Source organism: Chiloscyllium plagiosum, unplaced genomic scaffold, assembly GCF_037043375.1.
Source record: "Chiloscyllium plagiosum isolate Xiang-an unplaced genomic scaffold, Cpla_swu_hap1 HiC_scaffold_5, whole genome shotgun sequence".
NCBI classification, from domain to species: domain Eukaryota; kingdom Metazoa; phylum Chordata; class Chondrichthyes; order Orectolobiformes; family Hemiscylliidae; genus Chiloscyllium; species Chiloscyllium plagiosum.
The window spans coordinates 98,990,058-99,007,799 of NW_028270143.1; the positions used below are offsets into that span (position 1 = coordinate 98,990,058).

Below are 17,742 nucleotides of genomic sequence, written 5' to 3' on the forward strand. Positions count from 1 at the left end.
AAGTAACCAAAGAACGGTCATACTGGAAACAAAAGCAGAAATTGCTGGGAAAAGCTCAGCAGGTTTGGCAGCATCTGTGGAGAGAAATCAGTTAACGCTTCGGGTCGAGTAACCCTTCATCAGAAAAGAGTTCTGCTGAGTTTTTCCAGCATGTTCTGTTTTTGTTTCGGATTTACAGCATCTGCAGTTACTTCAGTTTTTATTTAGAGTCATACTGGACTCAAAACGTTAACTCTTTCTCCCTCCACAGATACTGCAGGACCTGCTGAGTTTCTATAGTACTTTCTGCTTTTATTTCAGATTTCCATAATCTACAACATTGAGTATTTTTTTTAAAACTGTTAAATTCATTGAGATTTTTAACAATATTTATTTTTCTATGTTTCACAGTCAGAGAGAAGCGGAAAAGCCTATATATAAATCATGTAAGTACTGCTCGACATTCTTACGCTGCCTATAATCTCAGCATATTTTGTGGTTTTTAATTAACTCCTTTCTTTGTTTGGAGTACTTAATACCCTTCAACAGATTTGATACTTGATTTAAAGTTGTCATCAACTTTTCTAGATATTGAAATTACTCATCTCCAGCTATGCAATAACCTAGACTTTGACAAAGAAAATCAAGCCTTTGTTTTTGTCATGGTGGGGAAGGTTATTTGTTTATCCCTCTTAATTTGAGTCAAATATTGTTTGTATATTTATCAAAGGCAAGCATGAGTAAAGGTAATCCTTTCTCAGGAAGGTTTGAAATTTGGTCAGTTTTCAGTGATTCAGAAGCTTGCACCTTTTGTTAGACTGAGAGCGAGGAATAGATGAAATTGGAACCGCACTAGACCATTTGGCCACTCGGGCCTGCTGTGCTGTTCAACTTCAATATTCTACCACAATGTTCTTTTCCCCACACTATCCAGTATACTTGATGCCTTCAATATCCAGAAATCTGTCAATCACTGTCTTGAACATAGTCAATGACTGAGTCTCTACAGCCCTCTGATTTGATTCAATTTTACAACCCTAGTTTCAAACTTAAATGTAAAATTCTCTCCCCTAAAGGCCTTTACAATGAAATTATTAATTAGCCCTTTGTCATTGTTCAATATTAGATCCAAAATAATTCATTCTGTTTCATTTCTTATTCTAGAAAACTGTCTTGTAGACATTGCAGAAATTCATACTCCACAGTATGAGTGCTAATGAGCGTTAAAGCGTATAAAAGTAGATTGCAGTACCCATGATAAATGTATTGCCCTTCTGATATGCACCTCTAAGTTATACCATGCCTTACGTTACTATTGCTTTGTGATGGTCTCTCAACAGCTCCCACCATGCTTGCCGTCCCTTGCTGTTTCTTTAGCTCCACCCAAACTAGTTCTGTGTCATGATCTTCTGATTTCAGATCCCCTCTCACTAACATACTGCTCTCATCCTTTATTAATCACACTATCTCATTTCCTTTTTGCCAATTGTTCCTAAGTGTTGAATATCCTTGAATATTCAGTTACAATCCATGATCACCACAGATATAACTAACTGTAGGCAAAAGGCAGACCGCAAGGGGTGATGAAGTGATAATGACATTGGGCTAACAATCCAGAGCAGCAGACTAACGTTCTGGGGAAGTGAGTTTGGAATCAACAAAGGCTGATTGTAAAAACTGACTTCAGTTAAAACCTAATAGTGGCCACACAACCACGGTTGATTGTTGTAAAATTTCATACAGTTTCTAATGTCCTTCAAGAGAGAAGGTCTGCCAGCCATACTAGATCTGGCCTACATGTGATCTAGATTCTCAGCAATATGGTTGCCTCTTGACTGGCCTCTGAAATAGTCCAGACAACCAATCAGTTCACGGGCAATTAGGGATGGGTAACAAGTATATACCTTGGCAGTGGCACCCACATCCCATACATGAATTTAAAAAAAAATGTTGTGAGGTATTGCTAGGGACAAAAGAATTGGCTGAAATGGAAAGGTTACACAAAATGAAATCACGGCACAATAAAGGAATATCTGAATATGGCGTTAAGTGTTGCATGTCGTGATTATATTGGGGAGGGGGATGAGGTGGAAGGTAGAAGGATTCTGTCGGGTTCTGCTATAACGTGCATTTTCTTCAAGTGAATTGGCTACAAAGCAATTGAAAAATTTAGACCATTTTTAGTAGAATGCGAACTTTCCTTATCTGTATTGGCTCTAACACGATTCCAATACCATTGGTTTAAATGGTGCTGCTATTATGTGATTTTCTTACAATGTGGGATCACATGGGAATGGAACTATTGCGTTATATGAGAACAGACTGTACAACACTTGTTTTGTAATTTCAGTTGTGTCACTAGAGATCCATACCCATCTCCTGCTTGGTGTGAGTGCAGGATATTCTCACTTCCTTATACCCCTTCGAAATGAAGGTATCATCACCTCAAGCTGCAGTTGTGTACGACTTGCTGGCTGGAAGATTTGTAATTTTAGATCCTTGAGGAGCATTGCAAGCAAGGCCTGTTTTCTACAATGTGGGGGAATTCATAATGCAGACTGTGTCATAAAAGACAATGGGGCATATGAAATTATGTGGATCAAATAAATCTGGCCTTCTGCCTATCGCTGCAGTATAATCATTGAACAGCGTTTGAATGTTACTAACAGATGAATAGCTGTCAATGTTTCTTCCTTAGAGTGATGGTAAATCCTGAGAGGGAAAATTCTCTGGTTGTTCTGTTCACAGGAAAGCACCCAGTTTATTAAAAACAAAATTGCCCCCTTATTTAACAACCTTTGAGTGAAACACTGAGCCTTAGTTCAAAAAGTACATGTTTGCGAAGTTCGCATGTAATTTCATGACTGAGTGCAGGATTCAATTTATGTTCAAGTTATGTGAAACCCAGAATTAAAAACAATAATTGAGATAATCAACTGACAGTTTGACACTGGGGAATTTATTCAGGAAACCCAGTACAGATTTGTTACAGGCAAAATCATGTTTAACTAATTTTTTGTCATATAGAAATTGAGAATCACTGAAGAAGACCCATTTTGTTGAAGCTTTATATCTGCCAGGCATAATACACATTCAGAAGAGGACAACATCTTATGCTGTACATGCAGAGACTGCTCATTGGTTGACAAGTGGCCTCTGCTTAGTAGAGGTGTTACCATGAATAATATGCCAATTGGACAACGACTGACAATTAACTGCTAAGCTTTGTTTAAATTTAAACCAGTCAGGTTGAATTAGCCAGGTCAAGACATTTTCTCGAGGGATGAAACAGACAATGGCTATTGCACATTTAGTGTTGAAACTGGTACAGCGTGTGTACTTATTCTTTTAGTCTTCAAAGAACAGAGTCCTGTGTATTAACACGTGTAGCTTTGTGCCACACTCTGGGCTGTACTGATAATGTTAAATTGATTGTCAGCTTAGTCTTAGCAAGCTCCCCTTTCCATTGGTGCTCTTGTGAACGTCCTGATGACTGTAAAACAACAGGTTTAACAAAATGTGTCCTTTGTCAACAACAACTTAATTTGATTTTCTTTTTGACATTTCAGAATATATTGATAATGATAATCCAGTTGATGTTATATACATGCGTTCTAAAAGACACTTTTTAATTTGCTTTGTAAAAGACCTGTCAAGAAAGTTGAAGACTAAGGAATAGAAGGGCCATTTGGAGCAGGGGTACAAAATTGACTGATTGATGGGAAATATAGAACAGTGATGAATAGATGCTGTTCAGACCAGAGGAAGTCATGGAAAGGGTGGCTGCTGTGGGCTTGGTATTAGGACACTGCTTTTCTAAATGGTTATTAATTTCTTAGACTTGGATACAAAAGGCAGAACTTCAAAAGTTACAGGTGCTGCGAAACCTGGAAGTTTTGTGATCTATGAGAACATATCTAGAAGGCATAGAAAGGCTGGTTGAATGGGCAGACAGGTAGCTGATGAAATTTAATGCAGAGAAATGTGAAACAGCAGTTTTGGTAGGGAGAATGAGAATTGAAAATATAAAATGAAGATTTCCATTCTAAGTGTGGTGGAGGATCAGAGAGACTTTGGGGCTTATGTGCAAAATTTATTTAAAGTCACAGGGCAAGTTGCGAATGTGGTAAGTAAGGCATTTGGGATCCGATCCAGAAATTGGTAGCTGAAGGCATATTGCACCAAAGCAAGCAAGTTTACTCTAAACGTTTCTAAACCTGAATTTAGTGAGAAGCAGAGCATTGTGCCCAATCTTGGGTCTGACTGTTTAAGAAGGATTTGAGACGTCCAGTACAGGATCTTCAATTACGTAAATAAACCGGGGAAGAGTTCAGACTGTTCACCTTCTTTGGCCACTTCTAAGGTTGAGAGTAGATTTAATAGAGGTGTTCAAAATCATGACTTGTCTGAGCAGATTACTTAGAGATCAACCGTTAGTAAGAGGATTTGGAAGCAGAGAACGCTGATTCAATATGAGAAGAACTCAAGGCGACATGAAGAAAGCTGTTTTATGCAACGAGTGGTAAGGAGGTGCCCTGCGCAGCTAGAGCCTGTGGAGGAGGAGGATTAAATTGACGCATTCAAAAAAGAATTGAATCATTATCTGAACAGAGAGAAAATTGGATGCTCTTGCTAACGTGCTCTAACCATTCCGTGATTCAAATTGTGCTTTTGAAACCATGAAACTGAGAGTAGGGAACAGCAGAGGTTCATTGATAAACTAATTGGATTTGTTTTTGAAGGCTGCTGGATTACAGGAGGAGGTGATGCTTATGTGGCTTTGAGGTTCTGCAAAATAATGGCATGTGAATCTGCACCGGCATTGTCTGGGAATATAGTGATTTGTTTATGACTCCTGTATCGATTAGATACTCCTGGCTCTGTGCGGGAGAGAAAGGTGTGATGGTAGTCCATTTCTCTTACTGCTTCATATCGTTTTAATTTTGATCATGGTGTGACCTTCATTTTCTTCTCTCTCCTTTTCTTTTTCAAGTGTTTTCCTTTATTCTTAAAGCATTTGTTGCACTAAACATGTGGACTGTTTGTTCAGCATGGTAAGGCCCTGTTTATTTTGGGGGGGTTTGCTTTGAAGGCATGGTAGTTATATTTAATTTTGAATTCTCATCATTTGTTAATGCTTTTCTCAGCTGTTTTCATGCTCTTCTGGTTTCACTGATTTGTAAATAGAAACGTTTCTAATTCTGTGTTACCAGTCAAACCAAATAACCAATCCTGAGCTATGCTACTATATAACAACTGGACACATTTGAGACATTTTTCAAGGAAGGCTTAGGTGTAAAGGTTTGGCGTAGAGCAGAGATTGGAAGCTGTGCTCACCCAGCAATGTATTTCAGGAAGTGTTTCTGTGGCAAGCCTACAGATATTCTAACAAGGTGGTCCAACATCCCAGGACATATAACTCTCATGGTTAAGAAAGTGGCTGCTGGATGCAGTGATACATGATGACATAGTGCAGTCTGTCAGATAAGAAGATGGGGACTGGGTGTGATAATCTGATGGGAGGCTATGTTCTAAAGTTTTTGTAGTAAGTTGGTGGATCAGTTGGCAAGTTAAGCCATATTTTGTTAATAACGATATGCATTATTTTGGGTTTCAATTACGATTTTTCTCTTAGTATTGTTTCGTTAACATCAAGTTATCATCAGTGCAAATGCCAATATTATTTGTCCCTGAATAAGATTATAAGTTAACTAATGTAAGAGTTTGTGGAATGGCAATCTCTTTTTGTTTAAGGAGAAACCCAGGTTTTTACTGGAATTGTAATTCCAGTTGGACAAATGTCTCCACATGTGTTCCTGGCTAAGAATTTAAAATAGTCCAGAAAGTACTCCACAACCTATTTGCATTCTATGTTGAAGATTTGGTGCTGATTAGATTAGATTCACTACAGTGTGGAAACAGGTCCTTCGGCCCAACAAGTCCACACGGACCCTCCGAAGAGTAACCCACCCAGACCCGTTTCCCTCTGACTAATGCATTTAATACTATGGACAATCTTTAGCATGGCCAATTCACCTGACCTGCACATCTTTTGGACTGTGGGAGGAAACCGGAGCACCCGGAGGAAACCCACACAAACACTGGGAGAATGTGCAAACTCCACACAGACAGTCACCCAAGGCTGGAATTGAACCTGTGAGGCAGCTGTGCTAACCACTGAGCCACTTTTTGGGCAGTGCATAGACTACTTGCACCCATCCACCCTTTGTAATCTGTTAGTGATACCTTTCCCCACCCTCCCCTTCACATAATCTGTCTCTCTCTAACTGGGGGCTCTGGCTTTTGTCAATATAATTTTGTTATTTAATTTTCTGTGGCGTTTTGTTAATATTCCATTATTGTGACATGGTCATTGGTAATTTCATTGTGTAACTCAAAAAACAAAAGAAATTGTTTTGACTTATTGTTTTCCTAAGGGAAATCAAATTTCTAAAATTGTGTGATGTTAAACATGGTGGATTGTTTGTTTTGGAAGAACATTTGAATTTCTTTAGCATGAACCTTCAGCACACAGGCTGAACATGCCTTTATAGTTTTGCCACACTGACCTTGTTGCATTTTACCTTCAGGCTTATGTCTTACCAAAGGCAGTTGTTATTTTATGAACATCTCTTTCCAATTCCTTTGAAAATCCTATCACCTCTTTAACACAACTATAACTTAGTATTCCCAGACTGTGTGACTGCAAGCTTCCATCTTCTGCTGATGGTCTGTTTTATCACCATGCTCTGTTCCCAACTCCTCTGTCCATGTTCTCTTTGTCTCCTCTTGATGCATTTGGACTTGAACTGCACAGACTGCCTGACCAAGTTTGATCTCTTTTTCCAGCCATCTGTACTCTAACCTCAAAGTTCATGAAAACCACTGTAAATGGAAGGAGAGCAGAACAAGTGTGCAGAACATGGTTGCAAGGGGAGATAGGGCAATGAAAGAACAGAATAAAACAAGGTGAGGCAATAAGAGTTTAGAACAAGGATCGATTATGTGTTTGGAGTTGTGAGCCAATGGAAATTAATGTAGCGAGCTTGGAGTGAACAATGTGGACAATGAAAGCATGAAGTGTAATGAGCTTGAAGTGAGAAGGCCTTGGAGTGGAGAGGCATTGTTAAGATCATTGAGCAGAATAGGATGTGGAGAACTGGACTGGAGCAGAGGGGTGGAAATTTAGATACAATCAGCCTGTCATTCACCTACGAAGCAGATGTTGCTGCTGAGGAAATATGGTAGATGAAGAATTTTCTTATTTCTTAAAAATGAAAGTTATGCCTTAGAACTTGAAAGAATTTAAATAATGGATCAAGTGAACAGTCAGTTGCACTTAATGTAAGTGCACTATTAAAAACCTTTTTTGTGGGACGAAGAAGAGACTTGTTAGTTTTATTTGTCTGGGTGGCATGACAAACCAGCAACATGATGCAGATTGTAGCCATCACACTGTCTGTTCATAGATTAATGAATAAAGAGGTTTGATTTGGCATTGTACTGATGATTACTTCTTTACATCATGAATAATATGGAATTTTGATGAGAGATTTCTTACATTTGAGTCTTTTGATTATCACTGAAACCTATATGCAGTGGTAATTGTGCTGATCACATGCTGTCGAAATAGAAATGATGTGACTTGCTATGTCCAATGTCTGTGGAGTCCCATTTCATGGAGGATACTTGCTTACTGGTTGCTGATGCCACATCTAAAGCTTTTTAGCATTGTGCCAGTACCAACCAGGAAGGTGTTACCATGAGATGCGTACAGTTTGTGTCAGCCCAAACTCATTTGTACCTTGTCTCCTAGCATCCACCTGGACAGATCAGAAGGAAATATAGCTCCTGCTCCACCATATTCCTGGATGATAGCACTGTCAGCCAGCCAAACTTGAAGTATACTATCAAATGGTGGGTACAGAATGTGACACGTAAGGTGATTTCCTTTTATTTTATAGAGCTTTTAGTTAGATTCACTTCCCTTAACAAAACTCAAGGACTAGTGTTTGTGTACTGCAGCACAATAACCTTCAAAGTCAATTTAGTCAAAATATTGATGTTTTGAAATGCATTGGATATTGGTTCTGCTAACTCCAACTCAAATCAATTGAACGTATTATCTGTTTCACATGATTAATATTTTAACTGCATATCTGAGAGGAAATTATTTGATTGTAAGTGGAACTTAATGTGACGTCAAAGCATCCATATAATTGTAATATCTGGTTCCCTTCTTTACACTATATAAGAGCATTAAGAAGGTCATCACTACTTAACTTCCTTCAGGGAACCTTGTCTGAAGCTGCTGAGCAGAACCACAACCACTCTCTTGGAAACAAAATGATATGTTGTACTCGTCTGTTTATTGTATTTTGCTTTTTGTGTTCTACCTGTAATTATATATGACCATTAGTATTAGATCAAATGCTTTGACCTAGTATTTGCCACCTTTCAAAAAGTATAAGAAGAATGAGATTGCTCGCTTGCATGATCATATTATGGTCATTGTTAATCCAGTGTGCAGCACCTTACATACAACATCTCTCAGGGCACAGGTTTCTGTCTTTGACTGTCAATTGCTGTAAAAATAAAGCTGTTGGGAGGAACTGTAATTCTGAACCTTGAACCATGCAAGCTCAAAATGTTTGTTATGTTCCATTATAAAAGCTGATTGACCAGTGTATTTAAATTCCTATTATTAAATTCCTCTTTTTCCTAGATTGCAAAGCAGACTATATACTTCAATAGCTTGTAAAATGCGAGCGTTTATTACTAGGATGAGATTTGAGGATTATCTGTAATTTTCAATATGGACCTTACCAGTCTTGATGAAATGGAATAAAAGCCGTGATTATATATGTTCCTTGTAGACTTTTGTAAAGCACCTGTAAGAAAAAGTGCTGCACAGAGAAGCCTTCATATGAGTTTAATAATTGAGGGTTCAAAGTAGAACTTTGGAATGATGAAGAAATTGGTTGATGGGTAGAAAATAGTTGCTGACTCTTAAACAGTTCTGTTTGTGTGGTTGGAATAGTCAAAGTGTTGAGTGGGGTGTCCAGAGGTTGGGCAGGGTGGTAGACCATGTCTGTTTTCTAATTTGCATCAGAGACTTGGGGCCTAATAGTTGATTCTAAAGAGGGTTCCCAAAAATTAAACACAGTATTGCAGAAAATACATGAATGGCAAATTAAATTTAATCTAGATATAATCTAGATATGTCTTAATCATAGGAGCCACATGCCAACTTCTATGGAACAGACACACTGCTAATGATGAGAGGTGAAGACAATGCTTGAACTTCTAACAATGAACTTGGTTTAATTGTGTCACTGCATGCCAGATCTTGTCCATAAGATGTTCCCTTTACTATTAGCATGGGCCAGTGCACCCAATCTACAAAGACCATGGTGGCTAGGATGAACAACTTTTAATGGCAGCTCTCTGACATACTGAGCCCCTGGAGGTTTTGAGATTAATATCGTTGAGGAGGAATTTGAGATGCTGAAAGGTACCAAGTAGTGCTTAAGTCACTGACACGTTCTGCGTTCAGTGACTACTTCAGGGACTGGTACCAATGCAGAAGGAAAAGCCTTGTTCTTCACCCACATCCCTCCTCACAGTCTACCCAAAACTTACCACAAGTCTCCAGGCCTCAGGCTGTCGCAGTTTTCTCAATGAAGTCAAGAAAAACAGCCAATTACTGGAGCAGCAGCTCACTGCAGTAATCTCCACTTGCCCAGATTTGGAGTAACCTCTGGGCAAGTCAGACAGGAAGCTGCAATGCAGCTTGCCCTGCTTCCCCTCTCAAGTGATGAAATGATGTCAGTCTTCTCATTTGCATCATGTTCATAGAAGTGCACATTCTTTTGCTACTTCAATGACAGGGAGATCAACTTTGATTGCCTTGTTCTGAAATATGCTCAACAAATCCCTGAGTGAGAAAAACAAACATGGCCCCTCGGGCGAAAAGATTGGATGATCCTTTTTGACAAATCTTATTGAGTTCTTTGAAAAGGTGACCAAATAGGTGGATGAGGGTAAAGCAGTTGATGTGGTGTATATGGATTTCAGTAAGGTGTTTGATAAGGTTCCCCACGGTAGATTATTGCACAAAATACGGAGGCATGGGATTCAGGGTGATTTAGCGGTTTGGATCAGAAATTGGCTAGCAGAAAGAAGACAGAGGGTGGTGGTTGAAATATTCATCGTGGAGTTCAGTTACTAGTGGGGTACCACAAGGAACTGTTTTGGGTCCACTGTTGTTTGTCATTTTTATAAATGACCTGGATGAGGGCATCGAAGGATTGGTTAGTAAAGTTGTGGGTGACACTAAGGTGGGGTAGAGTTGTGGATAGTGACGAAGGATGTTGTAGGCTAGAATGAGACATAAATAAGCTGCAGAGCTGGGCTGAGAGGTGGCAAATAGAGTTTAATGTAGAAAAGTGTGAGATGATTCATTTTGGAAGGAGTAACAGGCATGCAGATTATTGGGTGAATGCTAAGATTCTTGGTAGTGTAGATGAGCAGAGAGATCTTGGTGTCCAGGTACATAGATCCTTGAAAGTTGCCACCCAGGTTGATAGAGTTATTAAGAAGGCATATAGTGTGTTAGCTTTTGTTGGTAGAGGGATTGCGTTTCAAAACCATGCTGCAGCTGCACTTGGAGTATTGCATGCAGTTTTGGTCATGGCATTATAGGAAGGCTGTGGAAGCTTTGGAAAGTGTTTAGATGAGATTTACTAGGATGTTGCCTGGTATGGAGGGAAGGTCTTACGAAGAAAGGCTGAGGGACATGAGGCTATTTTCATTAGAGAGAAGATGGTTGAGAGGTGACTTAATAGAAACACATAAGATAATCAGAGGATTAGATAGGGTGGACAAGGAGAGCCTTTTTCCTCAGATGGCGATGGCTAGCATGAGATGACAGCTTTAAATTGAGGGGTCATAGATGTAGGACAGACATCAGAGGTAGTTTCTTTACTCAGAGTAGTAGGGGCATGGAATGCACTGCCTGCAACAATAGTAGACTTGTCAACTTTAAGGGCATTTAACTGGTCATTGGATAGGCATATGGACTTGAATGGAATAGTGTAGGTTAGATGGGCTTCAGATTGGTTCCACAGGTCGGTGCAACATTGAGTGCCGAAGGGCCTGTTTTGCGCTGTAATGTCCTATGTTCTGTGATCCTGTAATGTGGCAGAAACAAAAACAGAAATTGCTGGAAAAACTCAGCAGGTCTGGCAACAACTGTGGAGAGAAAGGAGAGGTTTCGTTTCATATCCAGTGACTCTTCCTCACTTCTGATTTTTTGTCTGCAATTTCTGTTTTTGTTTCTGATTTCCCGCATTGGCAGTTCTTTGGTTTAGTTTTGGTATAATCTGATAGCTGTTGATGGGCAAGAAATGTGAACAATGTATTATCCACAGTTAAAGACTACTGACATTTTCTGTTATTCACAGTTAAAGACTGTCTACAGTGTCTAAGACTGGCACTAATGTTCAATTTTCTTTGCAGTGTTGCCCTTGCAATATATTACCACATCAGAAACAGGTACGTTGGAATTGTACAGCAGTTCATTTCAACTATTACTGACCCTTTAATACATGTCTGTTCAAAACCTATTGTAACCATCAGTTATTTTCTTTTCCTAGAGATTCAGATGGGCGAATGTTATTAGATATATTTGATGAGAAGCTCCATCCATTGTCAGTAAGGACCTTTTGTTCAATGTACTCTTTTGTTGTATAAAGTCGTGTTGGAATGTAAGATGAGACTTTATCCCCACAACTCCCATGATTGTGAGATGCACATGAGTGTATGAAGAGGCACCAGCTACAACAGAGAGAGAATAACTTTGCTCATCGCTCTTTCGAGTCTTGATCAAACTCCGCCATCAAGTGAGATCGTAGCTGTGTTTCATTTCCTATTTATTCCCAATAACATCTGATTCCCCTGGCTCACATACATCTATCCATCTTAGCCTTAAGAGTATTCAGTGACCCCCCCCACCCCAAAAACCTAGATCACTTTGAGCCAGAGGGTTTCCTGGTTGCACAGTCATTTGAGGGAAAATAAATCTCCGCATCTCTGTTCTAAAAGAGTGACCCCTCATTTTAAAATAGCGCCCCCTGGTTCTGGACTCACCCACAACAGGAAACATCCTTTCCACGTCTATCTTGTCCAGTACGGTTCAGTCAAATTATCCCTCACTGTTCTCACACCAGTGGAAACAAGCCCAGTCTGTCCTATCTTTACTGAGAAGACAGCTCATTTATTCCAGGTATCAATCTGGTAAATCAACTCTGAGCCATCTCCAATGCATTTACGTTCTTCCTTAAATAAAGAGCGCAAAACTGCACAAAGTACTCACAATGTGGTCCTACCTCTGCCCGGTATAACTGAAGCATAACATCATTAATGAAAAGGTCACTGGACTTGAAGCACTAATTCTGATTTCTCTCCACAGGTCCTGCCAGACCTGCTGAGCTTTCCCAGCAATTTGTTTTTTGTTTCTGATCATTATTTATATGTTCAATTCCTCTCATAATAAAGGATAGCATTCTATTGGCTTTCTTGCTAAACATTAGCTGTATTTGCAGAGTAATGTTTTAGGACTCATGCAGTAGAACACCTGGATTCATCTACAACTCAGACTCCTGCAGTCATTCTCCATTTAAGTAATCCATTTTTATTCTTCCTGTCAAAGTGGATTACTTCACAGTTTCCCACATTATACTCCAGCTGCCAGATATTTGCTGACTAAAATCAATCTATCTGTAATCGGTCTGCAACTTCCTTTATGCCCTCTTCATTTCACACTTTCCTATCTATCTTTGCATGATGTGCAAATTTAGCCACCATGGTTTCCATACTGTCTATCAAATTAGCAAGTGATTTATCTGTTGCTGCACTCTCTTCACTGTGCTTTCTCAACCTTCATTGTCACATAGAACTTTAGAATACCGAGAATGCAGATAGAAGCCATTCAGCCCAGCGAGTCCCTACTGACCTAGCCAAGACCATCCCACCCTATTCCCATTACCCTGCATTTCAATCCATCTCACCCTACACATCGTTGAACTGAGGGAGGAAGCCAGACACACCCGAAGGAAACCCACGCAGAAATGGGGAGAACATGCAAACTCCACACAGACATTTGCCTGAGGGTGGAATTGAACCCTGGGGCCCTGGCACTGTGAGACAGCGGTGCTAGCCACTGAGCCACCATGCTGCCCATCATGCTATTCCTCATGAGAACAAAATCCAAAGAATAGCACCCATTCACTCATTTAGTACATATCCTGGATAGACAAGAACTCACTCACTCACTCTCTGATCACACAATATGGAACCAATCATAGGGCGATTAATTTTTAAATTTTTTTCATGAGGTTTTGGGCATCGCTGGCTAGACCTGCATTTGTTGCCCATCCTTAATGTCCTTGGGGAAGGTGGTGGCTACCTGCTTTCTTGAACTGCTATAATCTGTGTGCTGTAGGCACGGCGCCATTATATTATTTAGTTAAATTTAGGAGCCATCCAAATGCCTCAATTGGTATATGTTGTATTGTCTTAAAAACAGGAGAGTCTTTTCTGTTTTAATGTTGCACTAAGGTTCTCGTTTTTCAGCTTAATAACCCTGAGTGAGTGAATGATTTTTCAGGCTTCCCTTGTGGAAGTGTTTTCAGGTGGATGTTGGCGCCTGTGATAACTACAGCGTCTCTCTCGTTGTAGACTGCACTGACACTTCCGATCTATTTTAAAATTAGAGGCCTCCTGGTGAGCCCATAAATCATCACGAAACAGGAACATTAAGAGACCAAAAATTAGGACAGAACGCAAACATGTTGAAGATCTTCGTAGCTCTTTGGAACATAATTGTACATTATTGGTGAATTTAAAATATAATACAGTGTAGACTGTATCACATGCTGCCAATTACCAAGGAAATTAGACTTTTATTAATATAATGATTCATTTTGTTTTCCAAAGAAAACAGAAATGCCAGCAGATTACGATCGACACGATCCAGAACAAAAACAGATTTACCGTTTTGTTCGAACGTTATTCAGTGCTGCCCAGCTCACTGCAGAATGTGCTATTGTCACATTGGTAAGTAGGTACCAAATGTTATTTGGTTCCATAAGTCAATGTATTATATCTTGCTATTGACTAACTTATTTACTAAAATGCATTGTATTGCAGTCTGTCATGAATGCTCCAGATTTTCTGCCTGTCTCCCAAGGCTTTTTGCTCTTTTACCTTCCAGTCTTTGCTTATCCAAATGGGTCAAAAACTTTTCAATGCACTGAAATTAACCTTTTTCCAGTTGATACTCTGTTCCATTTTTCAGAACTACTTTAAACCCAATGTTGTTATGATCACTGTTTCTCAAAAGCTCTTCTGCTGCTGAGGCTTCACTCGGTTTTATTCCCTAGATTAATAGCCACCTTCCTGATTTGGATTGCAAACATAGTGACCAAAAGATTCTCTTGTGCACACTTCAGGAATTCCTCCAATTCTTTGCCCTTTACCCTGTTGTTTTTATTATCTATATATATGGATCATTAAGGTCCACCATAATCATAATCTTTATGATATCTCTGCCTGTAAACCTGCTGCCCTGTTTCTGTCCCAGTATTTGGTGGCCTATGGCATATAGCCTACTGTGTAATAATCCTCTGTTGATCTTTAATTCAGTCTCAAGATTGTGACTTTGAAGCCTGAGTTTTTATTTTGCATTGTATCAGTACCTTTGGTCAGCATGCTATCTGCTCCACCTTTACTTCCTTCCCTCACTTTCCTAATCACTTTATAACCAGGAATATTAAACATCTGTCACCTCCATGTTTAAGCTAGGTCTCCATCATCATCTCTACATCATAATATCATGTGACTATTTGTGTATGCCAACCATTTGCCACAGTTAATGCATTTACATCCATCGCCATTCACACTTGGCCTTTCCTTCTGTTGACTCTTCGTTATTGCTATACTTCATGACAATGATGTTTGTCTCTCTAAATCCTATATGCACCTTCGTCAGCTCTGCATTGCTTCATGCTGAAACCCTTGCCTTTCCAATTTAAGAGTGGGGCTGATTAGGAACTGAAAAGGCTACCCACACTTAAGGTAGAGCAGAATTGAAGAACTAAGTAAGCACCATTCCCACACTTTATCCAGAAGTCCCCTGACCCTCTTTCGGTTCCTCTGTCTGCCATCAATTTCTCTTTGCCACCAATCTTGCCCCCATTCACGGTCCTGCTCTCCAGTCTTAGCTTCAAGCACTATGGTGTCAGCTTCTGTTTTGAACTTGCTTGGGAGTCCTTGGCTCCATCTAGTGGAGGAAGGTTGGTTGATGCAGTTAGCTACTTCTGCACTGACAAACATCTGCCACTAGATGGACCCTGACCTGTTAAAACTTCATTGGGTCAATGCAATTTTGACGTATGTAGGGTCATAGTCATAGCCATGTACAGCACGGAAACAGACCCTTCAGTCCCACTCATCCATGCTAACTAGAAATCTTAAATTAACCTAGTCCCATCTGCGAGCATTTGGTCCGTATCCCTCTAAATTCTCTCTATACATCTTCTAATTTCTTACATTAAGTTTTTTTTATTTACAAATGTAAATATTTAGGAAGATACATTACTTCATCAAAATGTTTACAGTTGTTTTTTTGTTGGGGAAGGTCCGGAAGTATCTAACTGTACAGTGCTTCTTTTAGAATTAGCATTAGGGTTTATGTTTTGTGGTTTATTTTCTTTCTCAAGTTGTTTCAGAGAGGAACATTATGTGTATGCAGTACTTCAACATGTACATTGTTGATTCTAAGCAACAAACGCCTAAAGGAACCTAACTCCAGACTTAACTTTGATTTTTATGGGAGCATGTTTATTTTTAGGAATGCAACCACAACTTAGTTGCGGACTTAGTGAATGTGGAGTTGATCAGCAGGAGTTGTCACCAGGACCAATGCTCTTCTTGACAGACATAAAAGGCTGAGACTTGAGTACAATTTCAGAATTTGGAGCTGGCCTAAAACTTGAGTTGAATAAATAAGCTTCAACTAGACAGAGATGGATGAAATTGGCTGGCATGTGGCAGATGCAATTTGTTGCAGACAAGTGGGAAGTGATATCATTTGGCAGAAAGATCAAATAAAGGGTGTCATTCTCAAGATGGCAGCACAGGAATCTATTTCCAGAAATGGTAGAAGGTGGCAAGGCAGGTGGAGAGTGTGGTTAAAAAGGCAGATGGGGACCTGAGCTTTTTAAATAGAGGTGTGACATTTAAAAGCAAGTTATGAAGAACCTTCTGTAACACATTGGTTTAGCCTCAACTGGAATAATATGTCCAATTGATTTTACAGAAAACATTTACAAGATCGGTTCCTTGGTTGAGGGATTTCAGTCACATGGGTAGATTGGATAAGTTGGGGAAAGAGATTTCCTAGAGATATCTGAAAGCACAAGGGGTCAGGGCATTGTGGATTTGGGAAGAGAGAAGGTTGAGAGGAGATTTGATAGAAGTATTCAAAACTCAAGGGGTTCGGACCATGCAGATAGGGAGAAATGGTTCCCTTTAGTGTAAGGTTTGAGAACCAGAGGACATGGATTTATAATGATTGTTGAAAGAACCAAAGGTGATGTGAAGGATGAATTTTTCTTCTCTGAAAAGAACAAAAGAAATAGGAGCTAGTCAAAATCAATTCTCTTGGAGCCTGCTCTTCCCGTTCAATGGGACATGGCTGATCTGACTGATGTTATCTTTTTACTTTTCTGCTTGCTTTCCTGGACTTATACAACTCCCTCTTTAAGACTAATATCTGACTAGCTCATCCTTCAGTATATGCCTGGGAAGTGGTGAAATAATGGGGAATATCCCTGGACTAATAATTCAAAAGCCTCAGACTCTGGGGACCGGGTTGAAATCCCTTCACGGCAGGTGGTGAAATTCGATTTCATAGAATCATAGAATTGTTACAGTACAAACAGAGGCCACTTCGCCCATCGAGTCCACACTGATCGTCCGAAGAGCATCTCACCCAGAACCACCCCCTTTACCCTATCCTGGTAACCCTGCATTTCCCATGTCTGATCAACCTGAGGTGTACACACCTCAGGACAGTATGGACAATTTAGCATGGCCAATCTACCTAAACTGCCCATTTTAGGACTGTGGGAGGAAACCAGAGTACCCGAAGGAAACCCACGCAGACATGGGGAGAATGTGCAAACTCCACACAGACAGAGGGTGGAATTGAACTCAGGACCCTGGCACTATGAGACAGCAATGCTGTGGTGCCGTCCTAATAAAAATCATAAACATCTGGAACAAAAAGCTAATTAATGGCGACCATGTGACCACTGTTGATTGTCATTAAAAACTGCTCTAGTTCACTATTGTCCTCTCAGGAAAGAGAGGCTCTTAACTGCCCTCTGGGCAAGTAAGGGCATGTCCAATCAGCCATGCCTTCATCCTATGAGCGAATAAAAGCTTGCGACCTGGGGTAATAACATCCAAAAGCTAATAACTGACTACGGTTGAAATTCTTTCCCATTGCTGACTTGAATGGGAAATCTTTGGTTTGAAAATGTAAGCCCTATTTAGATTCCCCCACAGTCATCCTGTCGGCACAGTGTCCAACACTGGCAGGTGGCTGCACAGTAGATTCCCACCGATTCTGCTTCCTTCGACTGGCCTAAACAGTATCCGATTTAGTATTGTTCTGACCTCACTGGGATCTCACAG

The 17,742-nt window shown here is 39.9% G+C and overlaps 1 protein-coding gene across 4 annotated transcripts in view; it reads left to right on the forward strand.

The window, feature by feature from the left end:
- The window catches only part of LOC122550088 (cyclin-Y), a 238,936-nt gene that overhangs the window by 198,865 nt on the left and 22,329 nt on the right, over positions 1-17,742 (forward strand). For all 4 annotated transcript variants that reach the window (XM_043690643.2, XM_043690644.2, XM_087987533.1 and 1 more), the window contains 5 exons: positions 391-425; positions 7,796-7,896; positions 11,500-11,535; positions 11,637-11,694; positions 13,978-14,097. In XM_043690643.2, the coding sequence (XP_043546578.1) occupies positions 391-425; positions 7,796-7,896; positions 11,500-11,535; positions 11,637-11,694; positions 13,978-14,097 (350 nt within the window). The remainder of the gene's footprint in view (positions 1-390; positions 426-7,795; positions 7,897-11,499; positions 11,536-11,636; positions 11,695-13,977; positions 14,098-17,742) is intronic.